Source organism: Paroedura picta, chromosome 14, assembly GCF_049243985.1.
Source record: "Paroedura picta isolate Pp20150507F chromosome 14, Ppicta_v3.0, whole genome shotgun sequence".
Lineage (NCBI taxonomy): Eukaryota > Metazoa > Chordata > Lepidosauria > Squamata > Gekkonidae > Paroedura > Paroedura picta.
In genome coordinates, this window is record NC_135382.1 from 17351298 (window position 1) to 17374009 (window position 22712).

Consider the following 22712-nt stretch of genomic DNA (forward strand, 5'->3'; position numbering starts at 1 on the left):
GACGCTCCCGGGCGGAGGCTCCCGGGCGGAGGCATCCGTGCAGGTGCGGGCAGCCCCGGAGGCCGACGGCGACTCCCCGGCTCAGCCTCATTTGCTAGAGGCCAGCTCGCCACCGGAGCGCTCCCTCCGGGAGATTCACGTGATCCCCGAGCGTCCCTTTAAGGACAAGCGGGGAGGGATCCCCCCACCCCTCCCCTCCCTTCCCCTCCCCTCTCAGCCGCCACTTGCGCTATAAAACTAGAGAATCCCTCGCTGCGCCTCCAGAGAGCCCAGGAGGAAAGGAAGCACCTGCTCGGATTGGTCCCCCGCCCTCCCGAATTGAAAACGAACCTCTACTGATTTCTCCTCTGCGGAAGCAAAACTCCTAGACGTGGATTACGGGGCAGGGGGAAGAACAACTGCAAGAGAACCCGATTTCTTTGCCCTCCCCGTCTCCTTACTGAGACCGCCTGCCTTGGCTTCGTGGGAGAGAGCGGACCGGCCGCCTCGGTTGGGGAAGCGGCGGCGGACAAGTCCCGTTTCGTCTCGCGCCGGCGATCTCCTGGAAGGCAAGGAGGAAGGGGAGCAAAGGTGAGGGGCGGCGGGGCTGCGGGTGGAAGCGCTTCTCCGCTCTGCATTTGGAATCTGCTTCGCTGTTATTTTATATGGCATCTCTCTATCTAGAGTCAAATGTTGCTCTGAAGGAGCACAATAAAATCAGAGCCCAGGAGCACTTTTAAGACCAGCAAAGATTTATTCAGGGCGTGAGCTTTTGAGTGGTCTGACGAAGAGTGCTTGCACTCGAAAGCTCACGCCCTAAATAAATCTTTGATGGTCTTAAAGGTGCTACTGGACTCTGAATCTATCTATCTATCTATCTATCTATCTATCTATCTATCTATCTATCTATCTATCTATCTATCTATCTATCTATCTATCTATCCTTTGTTCTTAAATCTGGAAAAGTGTTCTTTTTAAGTTTAGAGGGGAGAATTTTTCATATTGGTCATATTGAGGCGTTGTCTTTAGCGGTTGTTGTTCTGAGGGGGGTGATTTTGTCTTTGCTTCGGACGCCCCCGGGACAGGAGCCGCCCAGTGATCCAGAACTCCGTCCTCTGTCTATAGGTTATTTTCCATGCAAGGACAACCTGTACATAGGTCGGGACACGGGCTTGTAAGAGAGCCCCCGGTCCTGTTTGCCTTCCCAGAGAAACTGGGGGGGGGGGGCAGTCTCCGGGTGGATGTGGGATTTCTCCTACGCCCCGCTGCGCGTGCATTGGACACCACGGGAGAATCCGTCGCTGCGCGCGGAAAGAAAAAGCGCGCATTGACGACGGATTGCGGGCGCCTTGGCTGTGATTCGCGAAGAGGGTTCTGTCTGGGGTCTTCATCTGTTGAGATTCCCACCGGTACGGTTGGCGGACTCGACAAAATTAAAACCCTACAGAAGCAATTTGGGGGGCAATCCGCTCGGCGCAGGCTTCACTTGCGCGTCTGGGGGCACCTTCGAGAACGTGAAGGCTAAGCCTGGAGGGTCTGGGCAGAGGATCGCGCTGGAGAGAGTGAGCCGGCGCGCAACTCAATGGGCCTTCGCTCCGCCCCCGAGTAGACCCCGGGCAACTGTGTCCCCATTGCGGAGCCACTGGCCAGGACGGGACCGTTGGTTGGATCGGGTGAACGACTCACAGGCGCTTTCGCTGGAAAACGCGAAGCTTTGCCTGCTGATTCCGCACACCTCGGATAAAAGTCGATTTTTGCACAGGAGATTCCAGCTGCAAAAGCACATTGGAAGTCCACTATCCACTGGCCAGCTGCACCTGTCGGCTAACGCACATTCAATGTGCTGTGCATATTGTTGAGTCAGTGTGAGTTTGCAGCTCTCAATGTGCTTTTGCAGTTGGCTTTTCCCGTGGGGAACAGGAAAAGCTACTTCTAATGTGTATTGAAAGTGCGCCGTGGGCAGACAGATTCCTCCCCCCCCCCATGGTTTCCAGCGCCCAGTGACCCCTCTTGGCCTTCAGGTGAAGGCTTTTCCCACCATTGCTTGGGGGCCCAGTCATCAAACACTAGGGGAAAACCAAACTTAAGGTAGCCTGAAGTCCTGAGGTATGGATTCCGGTAGGGAGGTCGCTGCGTTGGCCTGAAGCAGCAGAAAGCCAAGCTGGAGCCCTCAGAGACCCAACACAAGCAGAATACATCAAGGAGGCCCTGGCCTTCAACTTTGGCCACCTTTTCTGTCTGCCCAGTGTGGATCTGGAATAGGCCAAGCTAGCTGGTGTGGGAGACAGCCAAAGAAGGCTAGGGTGCGATGCAAGGGCAGACAGACCCTGGGGGGGGGGGGGGGCAGGAAGCCTGCTGTGAATGAGTGGCGGGGAGATCTATTAGATCAGGGATGGCCAAAATGGGGCTCTCCAGATGGCCATGGACTACAATGACCATGAGCCCCTGCAGGAGAGCCCCAGTTTAGCCACCTCTGTTCTTAGGTATCAAGAGGGCCCAGTTGAAGGGCAGTACCCACTGGCGGTAGACCGGTTCAACCCAAAGGTCCCGAGGCGATGCAGTGCGCCTGGCCGGAGAGAACTGTCCGTTGGGGGTTGGAGCCTGCGGCCGCGGGCGTCCTTCAGGCCGGGGCTGCGGTTCGCGGGGCAGTGGGTGGGGCGAGCAGAGGCAGGCCACGCTGTGAAGGAGGCCAGGCGACACCGAGTGGCGGTGCGGGGGCGTAATTTGCCTACTGACCCGCCACGATCCGGGCGAGGTTGCTGAGCGGAGGCAGCAGACCGGCGGACTGGAGCGGATCGAGACCCGACGGGGCGGACGGCCATTGGCCTGGGTTGGGCTAGGCGCTCTGGTTGGGCGAGAGATGCCAGGCGAAGACGCCAGCCAGACCTCCCGAGTGAAGAACCCGGGGAGGGGGGAGCGGGCGCTGGCGGGGCTCCAGCTGTTCACAGCTGTTCTGCTCGGCCCCGGGAAAGGAGAAGCCCGGCCCCGCGCCGCTTCTCACGTCCAAAGCGGATCCCCCCTCCGGTTCCCCCCGCTTGTTTGTGTGAATTTCCACCCCCTGGTTGCGTTGCAGGATTCCCACAGGACTGGGAGGGAAGGGGTACATCTCCCCCTCCCCCCGTTTCCTCTTGTCAATTTCGGACTGGGCAGCAATCGGGGGGGGGGTCTAGGCCTGGCGAGTCCCCCAGTAACGCTAACAGCGAGGAAGATACGAAGAGGCGCGAGGGGGCAAAGGAGGCAATCCGGTAGGGCCCAAAGAGGCTGGCACTGGATCCGAGAAGGATAAGGCCCGATCTCCGCCTCTGTGGAGTCCTTAAAGTGTAGAGGCTCATACCGCGTCGGAGTGTGCCACATCCGAGGGCAGAGCATTTAACCAGCCCCACCCCATCCCAGAAGACCATCCCAAATTATCTTCAATTAGAACATTTTTTCGGGCATAAAGGCTCAAATGCCGCCCTGAGCTGCTAGCTGTCTACTTGCAGGGAGTTTGGTTCTTTTTCTTTCTTTTTTTTTCAAAGGGGGAAACTCATTCAAAAAGTTGTGTGTCCCTCCTCCCGCCTCCCCCCCCCCCCCATGCCCGCTATTCATTCGCTATTCATGCGCGCAGGGGAGGCCCGTGGGCTTCTGCCAAGGGCGCGGGCGCGAGCAGCCCGCCCGCCAGCGCTGGGCTCGGAGCGCCTCCGATCCTCGGGCGCCGTCTCCTTGCAAGCCCCTCCTCCTGCTGCTGCTCCTCCCTCCTCCAGCAGGTTTCCCAGAGGCGGCGGCGGCGGCTCCTGGCGCTGCCTCCAGAGGAGCGTGTGAACAGTCCATGGCAGGCAGCGGAGCCGACTGGCTGCCGCTCGCCCGCCTCTGAGCGCCCGCCGGGAGAGAGAGCTTTGGCGTGCGCGCAGTTGGGGAAGGAGCGGCGCCCGCTGGCCAGCAGCGCCTGACCTGAACCTTCGCCTCGAGGTGTGCGGATGCTCCAAGGGGGCTCGGTCCGGTCCGCGCGGATGGCCCGGGCTCTGCCTGCCTCGGCATCCCGCTTGGGCGCTGATGCCTTGGGCAGGGGGCGTGGGAAGGGTGCGGAGGAAGGGCACCGCTTGGCTCTGCGCACAAGAGCGTGGAGAAGGCGCCGCTCACTCACTGGTGCTTTCCCTTGGCAGGTTCCAAAGACGTCCCCCTCCCCCCCTTTTCCGGCGAGCGACGATGTTCCCCAAACTCTTTAGCCAATGGAGCTTCCTGGTCTTTATACTCAGCTACGGAGCCCCCTCCTCCGGGAGGTCGCTGGAAGGAAACCTCCGCAGAATGTAAGTTACCATTCCTCTGTCATTTGCATTATTTTTTTTGGGGGGGGGGGGTCGTCTCCTCCGGACAGGAGGAGACCCTGGCAGCAGAATCGGCTTTTATGGACTGAGGTCCCTTCTTCCTAGCGGTGGGGGGCTTTTCCTGAAAAGTTTGAGTTGTGCAAGATAGATCCAGGTGAGGAGCAGCACTGGTTTGAAGCGACAGAACAGAGTTCGAATCCAGAGGCACCTTTAAGTTGTTGCATCCTGGGTCACAGCTTTCATGCGCGCGGGCGCCCCTTCGGGTACAGAGTTCTGGAAGTCCCTTTGGTGAAGTCGCCAAGTTATGGACCTTGCCCGTTCGACTCGCTTAGTGGAGATGAATTGCAGTCAAAGAACAGATAAGGGTCCCAAGAGGCTTGCCTTTTTCTTCGCGAAGAACATTTGGAGAAATACAAATTGTGGCACTGGAAACAGCAGCCCAAACTCCAGGACAGTTGGCAAGCCCAGAGGGAAGCAATCACTGTCCTTAAAGAACAGCGGAGGCTGGGGTTGGAGGTGGAAAGGGGGGGGGTCTCAGATGTCAACACAAGAAAGTCCTGCTGGGGGGGGGGCACGTTTTGACTTGGGGGTCCCTGGGCACATTGGCATGGATCCCAGGACCCAGGGAGCAATCCTCAGCCTCCCCCACCCCAGCCCGCTTTCCAGCCAGCTTTAGCTCTCCGGCTTGAATTCGATATCTTGATTTGGAGCGATGGGAAGGTTTTGAGATAACTTCGTCCCAGCGAGGTCCCAATGCCCCAAGCCTGCTTAACTCCTCGCCATATTTATTAACATGAATCATATGGCCGTAGTATAAACAGAACTCAGACAAAAAGCCACAGTAACCACCCAGGTCAACATTCCCACATGGTGGTTACTCATTGATGCACAAGAGAACGCCAGGGACTTCGGGCCAGGAGTTGAAATCCCTGACTTCTTCTAGCCTAAGAGCAGGGAGGCGGTGGGGAAGGGTGTCCAAGAAGTGTGGCAGCCAGGTGGCTCTGCAAAAGGTGTTTGGCTCGAGCACTCATTCGAGAAGAACAGGTCCGGTGGCTAGTAGGGCAAGCAAAGGGCCCTTGGGCCCAAAGGCAGGCTTTCGGAAGAGCTTGGGCTCCTGGGATGATGCCCGGCACTCACTGTTGGGACAGTGAGCTAGGAGCAGTTCATCCGACTCAGCCTGCGATGCCATCCATGACCTCTGTGCCAAAACTTTATAGATAACGGGGATGGAGAAACACTGTCCCAAAGATAATGCGGCAGGACGTTCTCTTCCCATTCACGCGTGCTGCCTTGAGACGTTGGCTGCCAGCGGTTTATCAGGAAACTGCGCTTCTGGCGATAGCTGTGGAACTCAGTGCTTGCTTAGGTCCGTGCTGGATCCTTGCACGAGCCAGAATGTGACAAACGGCTCTTAGCTCGTTCTGCTCTTCCAAAGAGTCTTTCTTTTCTTATTTCCTCCGCCCCAAAAGGCCCACCGCAAAACTCCCTGTGTGCCTCTCGGGGCCAAAGAGAGAATCCCCACAGGAGGAGCTGATGGCCACAGTGCCGCTGCTTATTTGTGTAATGCTCCTGAAGAAAATCCCATAAACCAAATGCCTCCCCCACCCCCTCCCCAGGCACTGCATTACCAAGGATGGCTGCCTTGAGCTATGGGAAGCAGGCGCAATCCCGAACCCAAGAACTTGCTCCAAGTGGACACCAGAGTCTATCGGCCCATCTTGTATCTCTGACTGTAGACAGACTATCACCAGGGGAATTTAAAAAAGGGGGGGGGGAGGAATCGATTGAATAAAAAATTAAAAGGCCACTCAGCCCACAGCCAGGCTGTCATAAGTGCAAATGTTCTGGAAATATATAAGGTCTGTCTCTTTGGGGGAGAGAAGAAGGAGAGCAGAAGGGTCCCTGTGAGCCAGCTCTGTTGGAGCAAAGGGAGCGCCAGAAGGACTGGAGCAGGGGTAGTCAAACTGCAGCCCTCCAGATGTCCATGGACTACAATTCCCAGGAGCCCCTGCCAGCGAATGCTGGCAGGGGCTCCTGGGAATTGTAGTCCATGGACATCTGGAGGGCCGCAGTTTGACTATCCCTGGACTGGAGGGCTGTTTGAAGCGGTGGCGGATCAGGATTCCAGGTCGGTTGAAAGCCATAATGACGACTGGGTTGAATGAATCCCCCAAGGGGAAAATGGTTAACCGGCCAGCGTGTTTATGGATGCTGAATTCATGGCGTTCAGAGCCAGGGACACGTTGACGAGATTGAATGATAGCTCTGTGAATGTGGTGGGCAATGTATACAGTAATTTGTGTGGGCATTTTGGGGCAGCGAGAAACCGTAAGCTCTCAGCGCTTCTCTCCAAATTGCCTACCACATGTTAGCATTGAATTAACTGCATCTGGTTTGGGGTCAGACCTCTCGCCGAGAGAGTTCTCTTCCCTGCATCGCAGGGCGGAAGGGACCTCTAGCGGGTTATCCTAACAATTCCGAAAACTTCAGTCGAGTTAGGACTGGCTTGTGTGCGTGTGGTTCCCTTCCATCCCCCCGCTTCCCCTGGGTTCTTTTCCTGACAAGGAATCCATCCTTGTAATTAGACGCACAAAACGTTTAATCCTTCCCAGCACCACCTGATAATACGGGCCGGGAGAAACCGTGCAGGAGATCAGCTTTTGAAAGGACGTTTGCTTGTGGCCTCTGTTATGATTTCGGTTTGCTTTAAGCTGTTTTATCAGATTCTGCTCAAGGCACTTTGGCGCTCGATGCAAGGGGCTGGTGGGGTGGGGGGCTCCAAATGACAAGAGGCCACCTGTGGTTATGCCTCAGTCAAGTCTATGAGCCAAGCTTGACCTGGGCTGAGAATTTTTCAGGCTGGAATTCCCACAAATGTTTCCTTTTTAAAAGGGAATTCTCAGGCATGTGCATCTCATTGTATCAGAGAACTATTTTTTTTTTACTGATCGGGAGCTCCAGTGAGGATACTTTTAGCGCACCTCTGATACGGCCCATGTATCTGGCAGATTGATTGGCTTGATACGCCGAACTCTTACTGTTAAACCATTAGATTAGCCTTATCAACTATCTGAATGCACTCGGAGAGTGTTGTGGGATGTACATGGACACCCTTTACATGCCTAACACACATGTTCCTTTGCTTTAAAAAAGGGGGGGGGGTTTGAGAGAGACGGTGTATAGTCTTACTGCACTTGTCTCTGCTTTTAAAAACAAACCTGACCCTATCCTGCCAGAAGGACGGGGTGTCCGGGAGTGCCCCTAATTAGCAAATCAAATCAAATCTAATACAGCGCTGCGGCCAGATAAAACAGATTGCAAAGAACACTTTAGCAACAAATATTAGAGCAAGGCTGAGGCTGGCCCAGAAAAACTGCCCCGTGATCCAGCTCCATTCCAATGGGGCCCCAAGTCCACAGTCCCAGGCGTCACTCCACCTTTAACTCTTGGTGGGCTTCATCTGTGTTTTTCAGCCTCTGTTCCTTCAGCCAGATTCACTTGATAAACAGAGAAACCACGAGGATTACTCTGCTCTTCCCCGCTCGCTGGTTCCATCACTGTGAAGGATTTTCATTTCACAATATGCAAAAGGAGCAACAGGGCAGAATGTAATCTTTACATCTGTGCAATGGAAGCCATGCGCCTAGTAATGCCAAGTGATCCTCTATGATTTCATAAAATGTCAGGGAGGTTTGGGGGCACATTGGCGCACCATTGGGCAGACATGTGAACAGGAAGATACTGTCTGCCAGCGCATTATGATTTCACATAATCAGAAAAGCTGTTTTGGAAATAGATACTGAACACTGATGAAGTTATGCAATGCATTCTTACTGTATTCTGTGTACAGAGAAACAAACGCCCTAAGGAATTTAGGAACGTGTTGAAGGAACTTGGGTAAGAGAAGAATGTTCTCCCATTAATTCATTAATATCCTTGGCGAGCCAGCTTGGCATAGTGGCTAAGAGCCACAGCCTGTAATCCGGAGAACTGGGTCTGATTCTCCGCTCCTCCCCATGCAGCCAGATGGCTGGTCTTGAGCCAGTCACAGTTCTCTCAGAGCTCTCTCAACCTCACCCACCTCACAAGGTCCCTGTTGTTTAGAAAGGAAGGCTAGGTGCTTGTGAGGTGTTTTGAAACTCCTTTGGGTGGTAAAATGGTGGGGTACAAAACTCAGCGCTTATCATCAGAAGAAGATTGGGGTGTTTTTAAAAAGTGGGTGAGAGCACTGCAAGGTGGCGGTGGCTTTGTGATAGTCCAGAGGAAATCCAAAGGGAAATTTCCCTCCGATTAAATTATATTTTGACCGCACCATGTCCCCCTCCCATTGTCTGGGCCAGGGGTAGTCAAACTGCGGCCCTCCAGATGTCCATGGATTACAATTCCCAGGAGCCCCCTGCCAGCATTCGCTGGCAGGGGGCTCCTGGGAATTGTAGTCCATGGACATCTGGAGGGCCGCAGTTTGACTACCCCTGGTCTGGGCAGTCACGAGGTCCCTGGGGGTGCACAGACCAGTTCCCTCACAGTTCATCATGACTTCAGAGCAGTTCAGACCTCACCCAAGGCCCAGGCTCTTAGAGGAAGAAAACAACTCAGTGAGAGCCAGAGAAACAAGGCGAGGGGTGGTCCGTTTTCCAGATTGGTTCTGAAGGACCAACCCAAAGCCTCGGCCATGGAATTCTCAGCGAGAGAGCCACACTATGAACTCTTAACTCTTAACAAGGGAGTTGACGTAATGCCTGATGGTATCCCTGTGGGGAATGTCATGCAGACTTTTCTGTGAGCCAGCCTAGACAGGGGAGAGGTCAGCTAACCCTCACACGGCTGTAAGTTAGCCATTCTGGGCCACTTTGGTCTGCTTTGAGGACACATCATGAGAACTACCAAGACGCACAAAGCTTAAATGCTAGAGAGAGTCTCTTGAGAATAGTGTTCTTGGAGGCCCTTGTTAGGAGACCCGCCTCCCGCCACGGTGTCGTTTCTCAGCCACCATCTCTTTCTTCAACCCTTCTGTCCTTCCATAACCTCCATGGGACTGCTGGATTTTTTTTTTTTAGATTTAAAGGAGATGCCTTTGAGGTTAGCATCTGCAGTGTCCCCAACACTGTTCCTGCAAAGGGATGGGCACAGCTGGGGGTGCCTTGCTGCCAGACTTTGGAGAGAAGGTCCTTCCAAGGAAGTGACTGTTCATGTGAAAATAGCCAATTGAGCAGGGGTAGTCAGCCGGTGGTCCTCCAGATGTCAGTGGACTACAATTCCCATGAGTCCCTGCCAGCAAAAGGCAGGGGCTCATGGGAATTGTAGTCCACTGACATCTGGAGGACCACAGATTGACTACCCCTGCAATTGAGGATAGGCTAAAGAGGGCCAGACACTGGGCAGCTATCTGGCTTCCAACCTCTCTCCACTGATGGTGGCTTTTGACGGAAAGGGTGTGCACAAGGGGCTCTGCCTTCCACACATGCTGAACGATGCCGTTTCAATCCACTTCAGCGACGGTTTGCAAGTGGATTTTGCCATTTCGTACAGCATGTGTTGGATGATGCACTTCCAAGGTGCTCCTGCAGCTGGATTCTCCTGTGCGAAACAGGAAAGTCTGCTTCGAAAGTGGTGCCAGAATGAGTCCCCGTTGTTCAACTGGTGCAGAATGAGTCCCCGTTGCAAAGCGCTCTGAAAGTGGATTGAAAGTACATTACTTCGCATGTGTGAAAGCGCCCCATCTTTTCATACTGGGATTATTAATTGTAAGCTGAACAAGCACACAGTTTTGATGGATTGGCCTCTGCCAATACGTACCACTTTAGAGGCCTTCTGAAGGGTTGCTTGCTTAAAAGAACCTGTCTTTAGTAGTCTTCTAGGTACACACCTCTAATAAAACGGTACACTGTTCATAGATGTGGGGTCCCAGAATGCGGTAGCACATGCCTATTCTCACACCATGTTCACTTCCAGAACTCACTTTCGCTTTCCAGGTTCCACTTTCCAGAATTGTGATGCCTCAGAGTTTCTGGATAGTTGCCTTCCATTTAAGCTGATGGTCTGGTGCTGGGTGGTGGACTATTGATCCCAGTAGCAAGAAGGCTGTTTCAGAGAAGTATGTCATTGACTTAAGAACATTAGAAGAGGTCTGCTGGATCACGCCCTGCCTCACACAGTGGCCAACCAGTTCTTCTGGACATTCATCATCAAGGCAGAGAGAATGAGGCCTTCTCTGATTAGAACATCAGAAGAGTCCTGCTGGATTGGACCAGTGGTCCTTCTAGTCCAGCATCCTGTCTCACACAGGGGCCCAAAAGTTCCTCTAGAGGCCGAGGGCAGAGAGGCCGAAGCCTTCCTAAGAGCATCAGAAGAGCCCTGCTGGGTCAGGCCAGTGGTCCATCTAGTCCAGCATCCTGTCTCACACAGTGGACAGCCGGTTGCCATGGAGGGCCAGCAACAGGGCCTTCCCCTGGTGATGCATCTTAGTACCAAGTTTCAGAATATGGAGGTTCCCTTTATTCACCACAGCTGGTGACCACTAATGGACCTGTCCTCCGTGGATTTATCGAATCGTTTTTTAAAGTCATCTGTGCCTGTGGCCATCACTACATCCTTTGGCAGGAAATTCTTCGTTTAAAAACAGAAATGTCCCAGACCCTCCAGCCTCTCTGGAGATTGGGCTAGCCTGAGTTATCCAGGTCAGGGCGGCATTAACATAAGGCCCCAACCTGGAGATCCTGTCAGATCTCAGAAACTGAGTGGGGCTGACCCTGCCTAGTATTTGGATGGGAGGCCTCCAAGGAACATTAGGGATCATAACATGGAGACAGGCAATGGCAAAACATCCCCGGATGTCTCTTGCCTGGCTGCCAGGCATTTCTAGGATCACTACACTACACTGTAGTGAGAGCCAGTTTGGTGTAGTGGTTAGGAGTGTGGACTTCTAATCTGGCAAGTCGGGTTTGATTCCCCGCTCCCCCACATGCAACCAGCTGGGTGACCTTGGGCTTGTCATGGCACTGATAAAGCTGTTCTGACTGAGCAGGAATATCAGGACTCTCTCAGCCTCACCCACCTCACAGGGTGTCTGTTGTGGGGAGAGGAAAGGGAAGGCGACTGTAAGCCGCTTTGAGCCTCCTTCGGGTAGGGAAAAGCGGCATATAAGAACCAACTCTTCTTCTTCTTCCTCTCTTCTTCTGTGCGCACCATGCGCTAAAGAAGTTCACAAAGGCTTTCTGGAAGTTCCTGTTAACTCCTCTAACTTCCTTACAACCACCTGGAAAGGTTATGTCATTGCCCCGATAGAACTAAGGATAGCAGAATAGCCACCCCCCCCCCCACTTCTGACCACCTGGGAAGACCTCTCGGTTCCTAACTTCATCCCTGAGGCCTGGTGCTGTGGTCCAGCATCACAAAGCACCACATGTCGAACACCACAGCATCAATATCCCCACATCGGTCAAACGCCAGTCTGCAAACATGAGCAGCTGCAACGGTGCCAAGTAATCAAACAAGGACACATTGATGTGTAAATATTCGTCAGGCTGGCTCTCTGTATCAGGGGATGGAGTGGTCTGGGTTTCATTTTAATGTTTGGGTGCCTCGGGCATGATTCACACTGACAAGGACCCATGTTTGTAGAGGTCTGATTTATTTATTTATCGTAGGCCAAATGTGGTGTGTAGCCGGGACATCCGGGGAATGTCTGGCTGGCAGGGACATTCAGAGGTGGATTGCCATTGCCTGCCTCCACATCCTGACCCCTAGTGGTCCATGGAGGAACTGCCGCCCAAATCTTAGGAGGTCTCCCATCCAAATCCTAGCCAGGGTTGGCCCTGCTTAGCTTCCGAGACCCATTGGGGTCAGGCTGGCCTGGGCTATCCAAGTCAGGACTAGAGTTCTGATTTGTTTGGAAGTGGGATGAGATAGGCAATCAGGCTGTATATTTATTGATTTCCCCCTTTCCCCATTCCCCCCTGCCACACTGGTGTGTTATCACTGTGACCTCATTAAGCCTGCATTCGACAGAGGAAGCAACTCAGCATAGGAGTTCATGGCAGCAAACCTGCAAGCAAAGCAGCCAGGAGGTTAATTAACTCTTGACCGTTGGTTTCCATTTCTCGTATGCATGCCCAAAGCAAAGCTCCATGAACGCCCTCAGTGGCTGGTGGACCAGAAGGACAGCTCGTTTAGCATGCCTGGGAACCAGCCTACAATCCCACCTCCCATTTTCTCTGTGCATCCACCTCACCCTGAGGGAGAAGCACATGTTTTCCCATCCTTAATTACTTCCCAGGCTGCTCGGCTGGACCACAGCATGGTTTCCGTGGACCATGTTCTCTTCCCTCCCTTGTTATTCCAGTAGGAACTGTTTGCAAAATCTCTGGTTAAGTCATTGCTTAAGAGTGCTAAGACGGAGAGGGAGCTCAGGTGAGCAAAATGCGTCAGCAGAGGGACAGAGGCATCAGCAGGCAAGAAGGCATGAAGGTTTGCACAGAACAAGATGTCAGGCAAGGAGGCAATGAAGTTGGGGTTCAAGGGCCTGCAGGTTAACAGGGCAAATGTGAGACTGAAGAGGTAAAATGAGTAGCCTGACATCTACAGTGATGAGAGAAGGATCCACTGTGGCTCAATGACAGTATATTTGCTTGGCATGCAGAAGTTCCCAGGTTCAATCCCTGGCATCTCCTGTTTAAAGCATCAAGTAGGAGGTGGTTTGAAAGACCCATACCTGAAGTAGAAGAAAAGCTGTTTTCTTATACTTCACTTTTCAATACCTGAAGAAGTCCCGAAGCAGCTTACAAACACTTTCCCCCTTCGCTCTCCTCCACAGACACACAGTGAAGTAGGAGGGGTTGAGAGAGCCCTAAAAGAACTGTCATGTAAGAACAGCTCTAAGAGAACTGTGACTAGCCCAAGGTCGCCCAGCTGGCTGCATGTGGAGGAGTGAGGAATCAAACTTGGTTCTCCATAACAGAGAGTGTCACACTTAACCACTACACTGTACTACACCACAATGGCTCTCAGCCATGCTGGTCTCACCACACTGAAACCCTGGAGAGCTGCTACCAGTTTGAGTAGGCAATACTAACGTGGATGGACCAAGGTAGAAGGTAGCTTCATGTGTTCATGTGTACCCAAAGTGGCCTGTGATGGGGCAGAGAGCCCACAAAGTCAAGATAAGGAGCCAACAGATGACTTGGGGTTAGGGCTTTCCTCCGCTCTGCAGGGAATGGCCCCGCAAGGAGTAGGTAACCCCATTCTCAGACAAGTTGGTGTAATCATTCCACATCAAGGAGGGTGGAAGATAGACCCGTTGAGCTGCATCACTATGGTTATTAAAATTACCAAAAGAGAAGGGATGGGTATTGCCAAACTGGCTGAACAACAACACCATTTCATTGTTGATGTAATGAAACATGGTCTCTCTCTTTCTCTCTGTCTCTCTCTTTCTCTCTGTCTCTGTCTCCCTCTCTCTCTGTCTCCCTCTCCCTCTCTATCTCCTCTATCTGTGTTTCCTTTAAGCAGCAAAAGAACAGTATCAGAATATCAGCTGTTACACGACAAAGGCAAGTCTTTGCAAGATATGCGCAGACTAAACTTCCTGCAGAATTTGATAGACGGGTTGAACACGGCGGAGCACCGAGCCATGTCCCAGGTCTCGCCGAACCCCAAGCCTTCCACCGTGGCGAAGAACTGCGCCGTCCGGTTTGGCAGCGACGACGAAGGCAAAAACCTGACTCAAGAGACCAACAAAGCTCAGACGTACAAAGAGCCGCCCCAGAAGACCCCGGGGAAGAAGAAGAAAGGGAAGGCCGGGAAACGCAAGGAGCAGGAGAAGAAGAAAAGGAGGGTCCGGTCGGCCTGGCCCAGCTCGAGGGGGTCTGGCAGTGGAATGGCACGGAGCCCTCTCTTGGACATCTTTGGTACTGCACACGTCCATGCAAGGTAATTTCATTAATCTTCACCCTTAATGACTAAGGGTGTTTCCAGGGCCAAATCGCTATGGGCCCTACAGAGGACCAGTGAACATGGAGCAAAGTCTATTTGGAGAGTTGTTTGGGACATAAGACCCACTGACTAAAGCAAGAGTTATCAACAGCATTCTAGCTCTTGAGTAGACCAGGCCTGGCTAAGAGCAGTGTCCTGATTAACCGTGTCTGTTGATAAGCGCCCTTTAATGAAACCCAAAGTCTTGGGCCACTGCTTGGCCTCAAAGTAAGACCGTATCTTGTTTCCTTTTCTGCTATATCAGTCACAGGGAGGGCCAAACGTTCCCCTTCTATATAGAGTTGCCACAACAGATTTCCGGGAGAAAATGGCTGATTTTGAGGGTGAAAATCCAAAACTAGCAAGAAATATTGTTTTTTTATTATACTATTACTAGGGGCAAAGCCCGTTGCATTCAGGAATACAACAGGTGCTAGATGGGGGGGGGGGTGGAAGAACTCTGTGGAGGGCCTCCCCCCAGGACCTGGAAAGACAGCAGGTCATGTCCCTGGCCGTGGCTAAGTGGCTCAGTTGTCTAGGAGCAAGGCACCCTCCTGGGGAGCCCCAAGGGCTGGAGGCCCATGGGCTGGGAATTCACCAGCAGGGGCAGTTTTCACACAGCAGGGATCTGCAGCCTCCGAACCTGGAAGGGATGTAGAAGGAAGAGGGGGTGGTTGGGGTGGGGAACGGAAGTTGATTGGCTGGCCGCTGGACAGACAAGCCGGTTGGAGGAGGAGGCACTCAGGGGTGGGATAGCTGCCCTGAGTGGGTGTTAAGCAATGAGTGGCACCTAAGCCAAGCCCTTACCAGAAATATTAAGTGGAACAGATAATTGTTCCATAATAGCTATGAAATGTCATTATAATATTACCATTGTGAATTATCCTTGAGTGTTGATCTTGAGGGCACACTGGGATTTTTCTTTCTTGCTGCTTTAGAGGACGGCCTCTATGGCATTATAGCCTGCTGGGGTGCCCTCCCCAAATCCTGCCATCTCCAGGTTCTACCTCTCAATCCCCAAGCATTTCCTTACCTGGAGGTGACAACTCTACTTTCTAGAGCAGCAGAGTTTTGTTGCATCTGCTTTAAAGGTAGGTCCCCTCCTCCTTTACAGGAGGGGTCACAAAGTCATAGAAAATGAGTAGTCAACTTGGGCAAATTCCAGTCTTTTGCAGGGCCATTCTAAGCAGAGTCACTGCCTGCCTGGGCTCATTTAAGTCAGCTCTGCTAAGAAGGGTACTGTTACTCTGCAGTTCGAGTTGCCAACTCCAGGTTGTAAATTACCTGGAAAGTTTGGGCGTGGAGCCTGAGGAGGGTGGGGTTTGGGGAGGGGCCTCAGCAGGGTACAATGCCATAGCCCCCCTTTAGCAATTTATACCCCTGCTTTACAGGGTTGGACGTCTCTTCCCTTCTCTCTCCCCCGCCCCTCTTCTTCCTTATTGCTTTTAACCTTAAGGGAGAACATGGAAAGTTTCTCTGAGTAAAATTTACTCGGACTGGCCACCCTTCTGCCATAATATTTTCCCTACCATTAGGACTTGTTAGTTCAGTTCCAATTCTGCTGCCAGCTTGTCAAACAATTACATTGCTGCTGAAAAATGTTGAGCATTACCCCGGGGGGGGGGGGGAGAGGAACATGTTGCTCTCATGTCTGACAAAGAAGAGCTTTTAAAAATCTAACAGTGATTTTTGGATATTAAGAACGGCTGCCCTGCACTGATCATTTTTGGAAGGAATCCTGAAAAATTATCTCTCTCTGTCTCGTTCTCTCTCTCACACACACACAGGCACCACACGCACATTCGCTTTAACTCAAAAGAAAACAGAGGGAACTTGAGTTTTAAAGGAGAGTCTTGGACAGACATCTGAACAGCCCTGAGCCTATATTTTATTTAGGTCCCTCCTTTTTTCCACGGAGGAACTCCATGCACTGCGCGGCACTTTCCCCGGAGGTCTCCCACCCAGGCGTTGACTAAAGGCAGACCTGCCCTGGCTTCAAAAGCCAGAGGGCCACTTCAGAAGTTGTCTTTCAACAAGGCACCGAGGGCTGGCGGCAAACTACAGCTTGTGGCCCCAGATACCTGATCAGTGTAGGAAGCGACTGGGATCTTTCAAAAGCCCCAGCAGCTTTCCAACCCACCCCGAAGCCTGCTGGTCTGCTGGGATTTACCAGACTATGTGTAGGATTGCACCGTTGCTGTCTGAGGAGGGCATGGCTCACGGTTAGAAGAAAAAGGCCTCTATTCAGATGCAACGTTTATTAAATGGCACAAATAGGCAATCTCCCCCCCCCACTCTCTTTTTTTTATGTCTCGTGAAGATAGCCACAACCATTTCAAGCAATTTCTATAATCTCAGCCTGCCCTTCTACCTTTTCTGAGAGCCATTGGTGTAGTGGTTAGGAGTGCGGACTTCTAATCTGGCGAGCTGGGTTCGATTCTGCGCTCCCCCACATGCAGCCAGCTGGGTGACCTTGGGCTCGCCACAGCACTGATAAAGCTGTTCTGACCGAGCAGTGATATCAGGGATCTCTCAGCCTCACCTCCCTCACAGGGTGTCTGTTGTGGGGAGAGGAAAAGGAAGGTGATTGTAAGCCACCTTGAGACTCCTTTGAGTAGAGAAAAGTGGCATATAACAGAACCAACTCTTCTTCCTCTTGAGCAATATCAGGGCTCTCTCAGCATCTCCCTCACAGTGTGTCTGTTGTGGGGAGAGGAAAGGGAAGGTGAATGTAAGCTGCTTTGAGACTCCTTTGGATAGAGAAAACCAGCATATAAGAGCTTCTCCTTCTCCTCGTTATTCTCCTTCTCCTTCTTCCTTGGGGATGCTTGCCTAGGCCAAATGCTCATTGCATTGTTTGTAATTCAATACACAATTAGTGAGTTTGCAAGGGAGATAGGTTTCCCTGAGGGATTTAGCCCCACCAAGAGGCCTGAAACTAGGATTGCCCATTCCAGGTTGGGAAACAACAAGCGATTTGGGGAGTGCGGTAAAGCCTGAGGAGGGGAGGGACTTCAAGGGCATATAAGGCCATAGAGTTCACCTTCCAAAGTTCACCTTGTCTTCTCCAGATGAACTGGTCTCTGTCACTTGAAGATCACTTGGAATTCCAGGAGGCCTCCAGCCAGCCATCCGGAGGTTACAACAAACAAATAAAAACTGGGGTACACACTAAATGGAAAACACCACAAATAAAAGGGACTGTGTAAACAGTGGCTCTGAAACGACAGTAAACAGTGCCTTCCAAAAGTGTAAAATAGTCATTCAGAAAGCATCATAAAGACAATATCCTATTATTGAGTTCCTCAAGGGAATAAATAACAAATTGACTCAGAAGAATTCTCCAAAAAGTGAACTCATTTATTCTATCAAGCTGCACATAGCCTGCCTAATGATCTGGGGTAGGAAGATATTACAGTCCCATGAACTCAAGCTTCTGCATGGGTAGAGCCAGTAAAATGGTTCTCTGTGAAGGCGGTCTCTAGAAATCTCCTGAAATGACAACTGATCTCCAGGCAACAGAGATCTCCTGGGATTAAAACTGATCTCCAGTTCCCCTGGAGAAATGGGCCACTTTGGAAGGTGAACTCAATAGCATCATAACCACTGAAGTCCCTCCCCTCCCCAACCCCCCTCCTTCCTCCATCCCGCAGTCTCCAGGCATTTCCAAACTCATCTCTGACAACCCTCTTGGAGGTGCTGCCTGGGGCCACACAGAACTCTGCAAAATTAAACTGGTTCTGGTGCTACAGGCCCTGCATATCCTGTGCCATTAATTGGCTGACAAATCTGTTCAGTGGGAAAATAGATTGAGTGTTTTGGTTGGACAACGCCCCTGCAACTGAAGTCCAATGTTATTCTTCCCCTTTGCTACCCTAACCCACTCCTTCCTCCTGTGTTGGATATAACTATCAGTTAAGAACACGTCTGCCTGTTCCCACATGCCAGAAACAATTTTGTTAAGATTTCGGAGCATTTATGAGACTCCCAAATGGCCCATATCTCAGTTAGCATATATTACACTGCACATCCCTAGACTCCAGTATATTGGCATTGCTCTGGGTGCAGCTGCAAGATTGCCATGGCTCACTGTCCACTGTCAAGTTGTGATAGATCCCGTTTGCACCTGAAGCCCCAACAACTAGCCATGTGAACAAGAAAAGCCGTTGCCAAAGCTCCGTCTGCACATTATGAAACCCTTGTTAGGAGGAAACATGAGGACTTCGTAGCACAGGAGTGACGGGGATGTCATGCCTCCCAGGTAGACATCAGCTGTTTTCTGTTTGTGACCACAACATGTAGGGAGCAGTGGAGTTTGCCTCCTCGACTAGGCAACGTTTGTGTCTGAACGTCCCCGATATAGCTCCAATTGGCTCCATTGTCAATCTTATGTGTAGCCATGGAAGCCGGGTTTCCAGGTTCCCCCTGGCCACCAGCAGAGTATGGGAAAGGACCATGATCAGCTCCTGGTTGGGAAAGTGCTGGAGATTTGAGAACTGGGCCTGGGAATGACAGGGGCTTTATAGGGGTCCAGTGTCCTAGAGCAAGGTTGGCCAAGCTGTGGCTCTCCAGATGTCCATGGACTACAATTCCCACGAGCCTAAGGGCTCATGGGAATTGTAGTCCATGGACATCTGGAGAGCCACAGTTTGGCCATCCCTGCCATAGAGTCTCCCCCCTCCCCACAAAAGTGTCTATTTTTCCCCACGTATCTGTTTTTCCTCTCTTGCGTGGAGATCAGTGTGGTCCCAGGAAATCCCCGGCCTCCAGCAGGAGGCTGGCAACACAAATTAGGAATGTTATTTTGACAATGTCTAGCACAGAAAGAGATTGCGCAATGAGGGCAACCCATGTGGTATGCAGTACTCAGGTGTGTTAGAAGCCACATAGACTCAGCCTCATGTACAAACATGTCCATCGGTGTGCAGTCCCCCCTTTATTAACCCCAAGGCAGGTAACCATTTTCGTTTTGCTTAGTTAGCAGTAGAAATGAAGATCACCCAAGGCTAGTTTGGTTGTGCCTTAACAACATTTATTTAAGTGTCCCCAGAGTCCAGTTTTTATTTTGCTGCTACAGGCAGCTCAGAAATTCCACACCAGACAGGGAGATCTTCTGATGGATTTGAAGTTGCTTTTGGAAGATTCCGAGAGTTTCATACATGTAACAGCTACCTGGAATGCCTTTGCTAGACAGGCCAAGAGTGCAAACTCTTACGTTTGATTTAGAAATCATGGCATGTACCAGATGCAATCTTGGCTACATGAGAAGCTACCTCACTGTTCCATCCTGTCCAAAAAACCTTGGGGATTATGGGAACTTTCATCCTGCTGATTCCCCATGATTCCCTGTGCCTTATATTCCCTGTGTGTAGCTATCTAGATTTGGGGCCTGGAGAAGGTGGAATTGTGAGAAGGGGAGGGGCCCATAGAATCTGTCCTCCAAAGCTGCCATTTTCTCCTGGGGAACGGCTCTATGGTTGCCAGCTCTGGGTCAGGAGACTTTGGGAGTGAGCCGGGAGTAGGTGGGATTTGGGGCAGGGAGGGACCTCAGTGACGTATACTGCTATGGGGTCCACCCTCCAAAGCAGCCATTTTTTCCAGGGGGACTTATCTCTGTTGCCTGGAGGATCCAGGGATCCCCAGGTCCCACTTGGGGACTGGCATCTCTAAACTGATCTCTGGAATCTGGAGAACAGTTGTGATTCCAGGAGAACTCCAGATCCTGTCTGGATGTTGGCAACCCAAGCTACAAAGAAGTACTGGGAAGGGGAGCCCATCTTCAGAAAGGGGAATCAACTATTCTAAAACACAGCTTACGGGAGTGAATGACTGACAAAAATATACAACTCAGAGATTAGTAAAGTTCTGCCCAGTAACCCACCTCAACAAAAGGATAAAAATGAAGTGGGTCTTGAACAGGAGGCAGGGGCTCATGGGAATAGTAGTCCATGGACATCTGGAGGACCACAGGTTGACTACCCTTGATCTATAAGATCCAAGAGAGGAAGGGAAATTCAGCAGAGCTGGGACTTGGCTGTCCAGCATAGATTTGGAAGCTGGCTTGTTCTGTTTTCAATCTTGCAAAACTCTGGGTTCTTTTCTGAATCATTCTTATGAACTTCGCCAATGCCCATTGGCCCACGTTGAGTTTCAGACTGGTTTCAGTAGACCAATAGTTGGTGGTGATTCAGATACGACCCGTGGTTTTGCATGTGAGAGACAGAGAGGTGAAACAGAGGAGATTTCTTACCTCACACAGACCCAGCTGCAGAGGATCAGCTACTTGGACTTGGTCTATAATTCTTCGCATTGCTAGTTTAATTGCGTTGAAAGCCATGTACAGTAGAGGCTCAAGAAACGGGAGGGGAACCCGCTTTGGTAGACCCAGCAAAGCTTCTCGTCTGTTCCAAGAGAGGCACACCCTGTTTGGATGACTGCTAATGTTGTGTCCAATTATTTAGTATGGGGGGAAAAAAACTAACATTGCCCTTTTTTCTTTCCTCTTTCTTTTTCTTTTTTTTTAATTTTTGCAGAAGGCGTTGACATCTTCAGCTGAGGTCTTTGGAAAACACATTGCAGTATTCTGTAATACTGAACATATGGGAAGTATTAGAAGTATTTATTATCTGTAAATACTGTAAATATATCAGACTCAATGGTTGGCCCCCCCGATACTTCCCAAAGCTGCACATTGGAATATTGTGAATATTGTTTTTTTTTATTTTGTGCTAAGACAATTCTTATTGTCTCAATTACCATAATTTATTTTGTTGAACGATGTATTTATTTTTCATGAACTTTTATCTTGGTGCTGCTGACTTTCTATTTTTTTTTTTTTGGTAACATGCACTTTAGATATTCTCTCTCTCTCTCTTCTCTGTCTCTCTCTCTCTTTTTGGAGTATGTGGATAAAAAATAAACAAACGATTCCAGTTTTTTGGTTGATTTCTCATGAGTGGTCCAAGTACAATTGTTCCCAACTGATTTTCTTCTACGCCATGTATAAAAAAGGCAGTGTTTTTTTAAAAATAAAGATTTGTAAAAAAAAAAATAAAAAAGAAAGTCCAATAAAATATAATCTAATTAAAATCGCATCGTGACTCAGAGGGAGAAATGTGTCCTCTAGGAATTTTATGAACAAGGAACAATCCTTTCCCCCCCTTTATAACATCTGAAAATAGCCCTTAAATTTAATATGTTTACCTTGGTTGCAATTCCATTTTCACATTAGCTTTTAGTTAAAAATCACTTACAGCAGATCGGGCTGCAAGGTCTGGCGGGGAGACAGAGGAGACGCTGAGCTGATGTCTACTCCTGGTGGAGCAGAACTCCCCGCACCAGAGGAAACGCTCTGGCCTTAGAGCCACGCAAAGATGCCCCAGCAAGTTAACTAGCTCAGAATTTCCCAAGGAGGAGCCGAGGTTCCGGAGACAAACTGGGGAGGGATGTCTGTGCACGCATGCACGTGGAGTGTGTGTGTAGCTTCCCAGCCTTCATGCAACGACAGAAATTGGACTGGAGATATAGAGATGGGACAGGCATGGTTGAATGGGAGCTGGGTACTCATTTCCGCCTTGGAGTGAGGGGGTGTGTGGCTTTCTAGGTTCTCCTGTTAGAAAGTTCCCCACCTTTTGTTTCCAGATGTTGCTGCTACTTCTATTACATGGGGCATATTGGAGTGTTTTGTTAAGGCTATGTACGAGTGAGTGAAAATGAACTGGTACAGTCAGACAGGGCATGACCGAGCAGTGACTCTGTAGCACTGCTGTTACTTGGGAAAGCCCCCCCCCCTCAAAAGGGTATCATGTCCACAGAATGCTATTGAGGGGAGGGAGGGCAAGGAGTAAATTCTGCCATCTGTCCTGGAAAGAAAACCAGCCCTGTGATTCTCGGGCAAGGTGCTGGTTTGCTATGGAGATGGGGTTTGAAATCCTGCTCCAATCTATGGCTTAGCGTTTGCTGGCAGGGGCTCATGGGAATTGTAGTCCATGAACACCGGGAGGACCACAGGTTGACTACCCCTGGTTTAGAAGACACCGCATCACACAATTCTTTTGGGAGCCAGCGTGGTGTAGTAGATAAAGAACAGCGGACTGAAATGTAGAGAGCCAGGTTTGATTCCCCACTCCTCTGCATGCAGCCAGCTGTGTGACCTTGAGCTAATCACAGTTCTCTTAGGGCTGTTCTCACAGAGCAGTTTTCAAAGAGCTCCTTCAGCCTCACCTACCTCACAGGGCTTCTGTTGTGGGGAGAGGAAGGGAAAGCAATTGTAAGCCTCTTTGAGACTCCTTTGGGCAGTGAAAAGTAGGGTATAAAAACCAAGTCTTTTTCTGTATCAATGTTTAGCCTGAGTCTTCCATTCTAATAGGTGCAAGTGATCCCCATTACTGACCATATGCCATATTTATTTAGCTATGATTCTTATCTTACCTCAGGCTTACTCCACTGGGGCTTTGTGAC

The 22712-nt window shown here is 50.9% G+C and overlaps 1 protein-coding gene across 2 annotated transcripts; it reads left to right on the plus strand.

Moving 5' to 3' along the window:
• Positions 1-252: 252 nt before the first annotated feature.
• PTHLH (parathyroid hormone like hormone) lies at positions 253-21188 on the plus strand. 2 transcript variants are annotated; one of them, XM_077310361.1, is made up of 4 exons: positions 253-570; positions 4122-4265; positions 13791-14210; positions 20786-21188. In XM_077310361.1, exons 2-4 carry the CDS (start codon positions 4165-4167, stop codon positions 20793-20795), a joined length of 531 nt encoding a protein of 176 aa, XP_077166476.1. In that variant the 5' UTR covers positions 253-570; positions 4122-4164; the 3' UTR covers positions 20796-21188. The 2 variants fall into 2 exon arrangements, with proteins under 2 accessions (XP_077166476.1, XP_077166477.1); XM_077310362.1 differs by lacking the exon at positions 253-570 and adding an exon at positions 3731-3927.
• The last annotated feature ends 1524 nt before the right edge of the window (positions 21189-22712 follow it).

Bases quoted from the DNA above. Each gene is read 5' to 3' on its own strand.
- PTHLH (XM_077310361.1), top strand. From the start codon at position 4,165: ATGTTCCCCAAACTCTTTAGCCAATGGAGCTTCCTGGTCTTTATACTC. The intron at 4,266-13,790 runs GTAAGTTACCAT...TCCTTTAAGCAG, and splicing joins GAAGGAAACCTCCGCAGAAT to CAAAAGAACAGTATCAGAAT.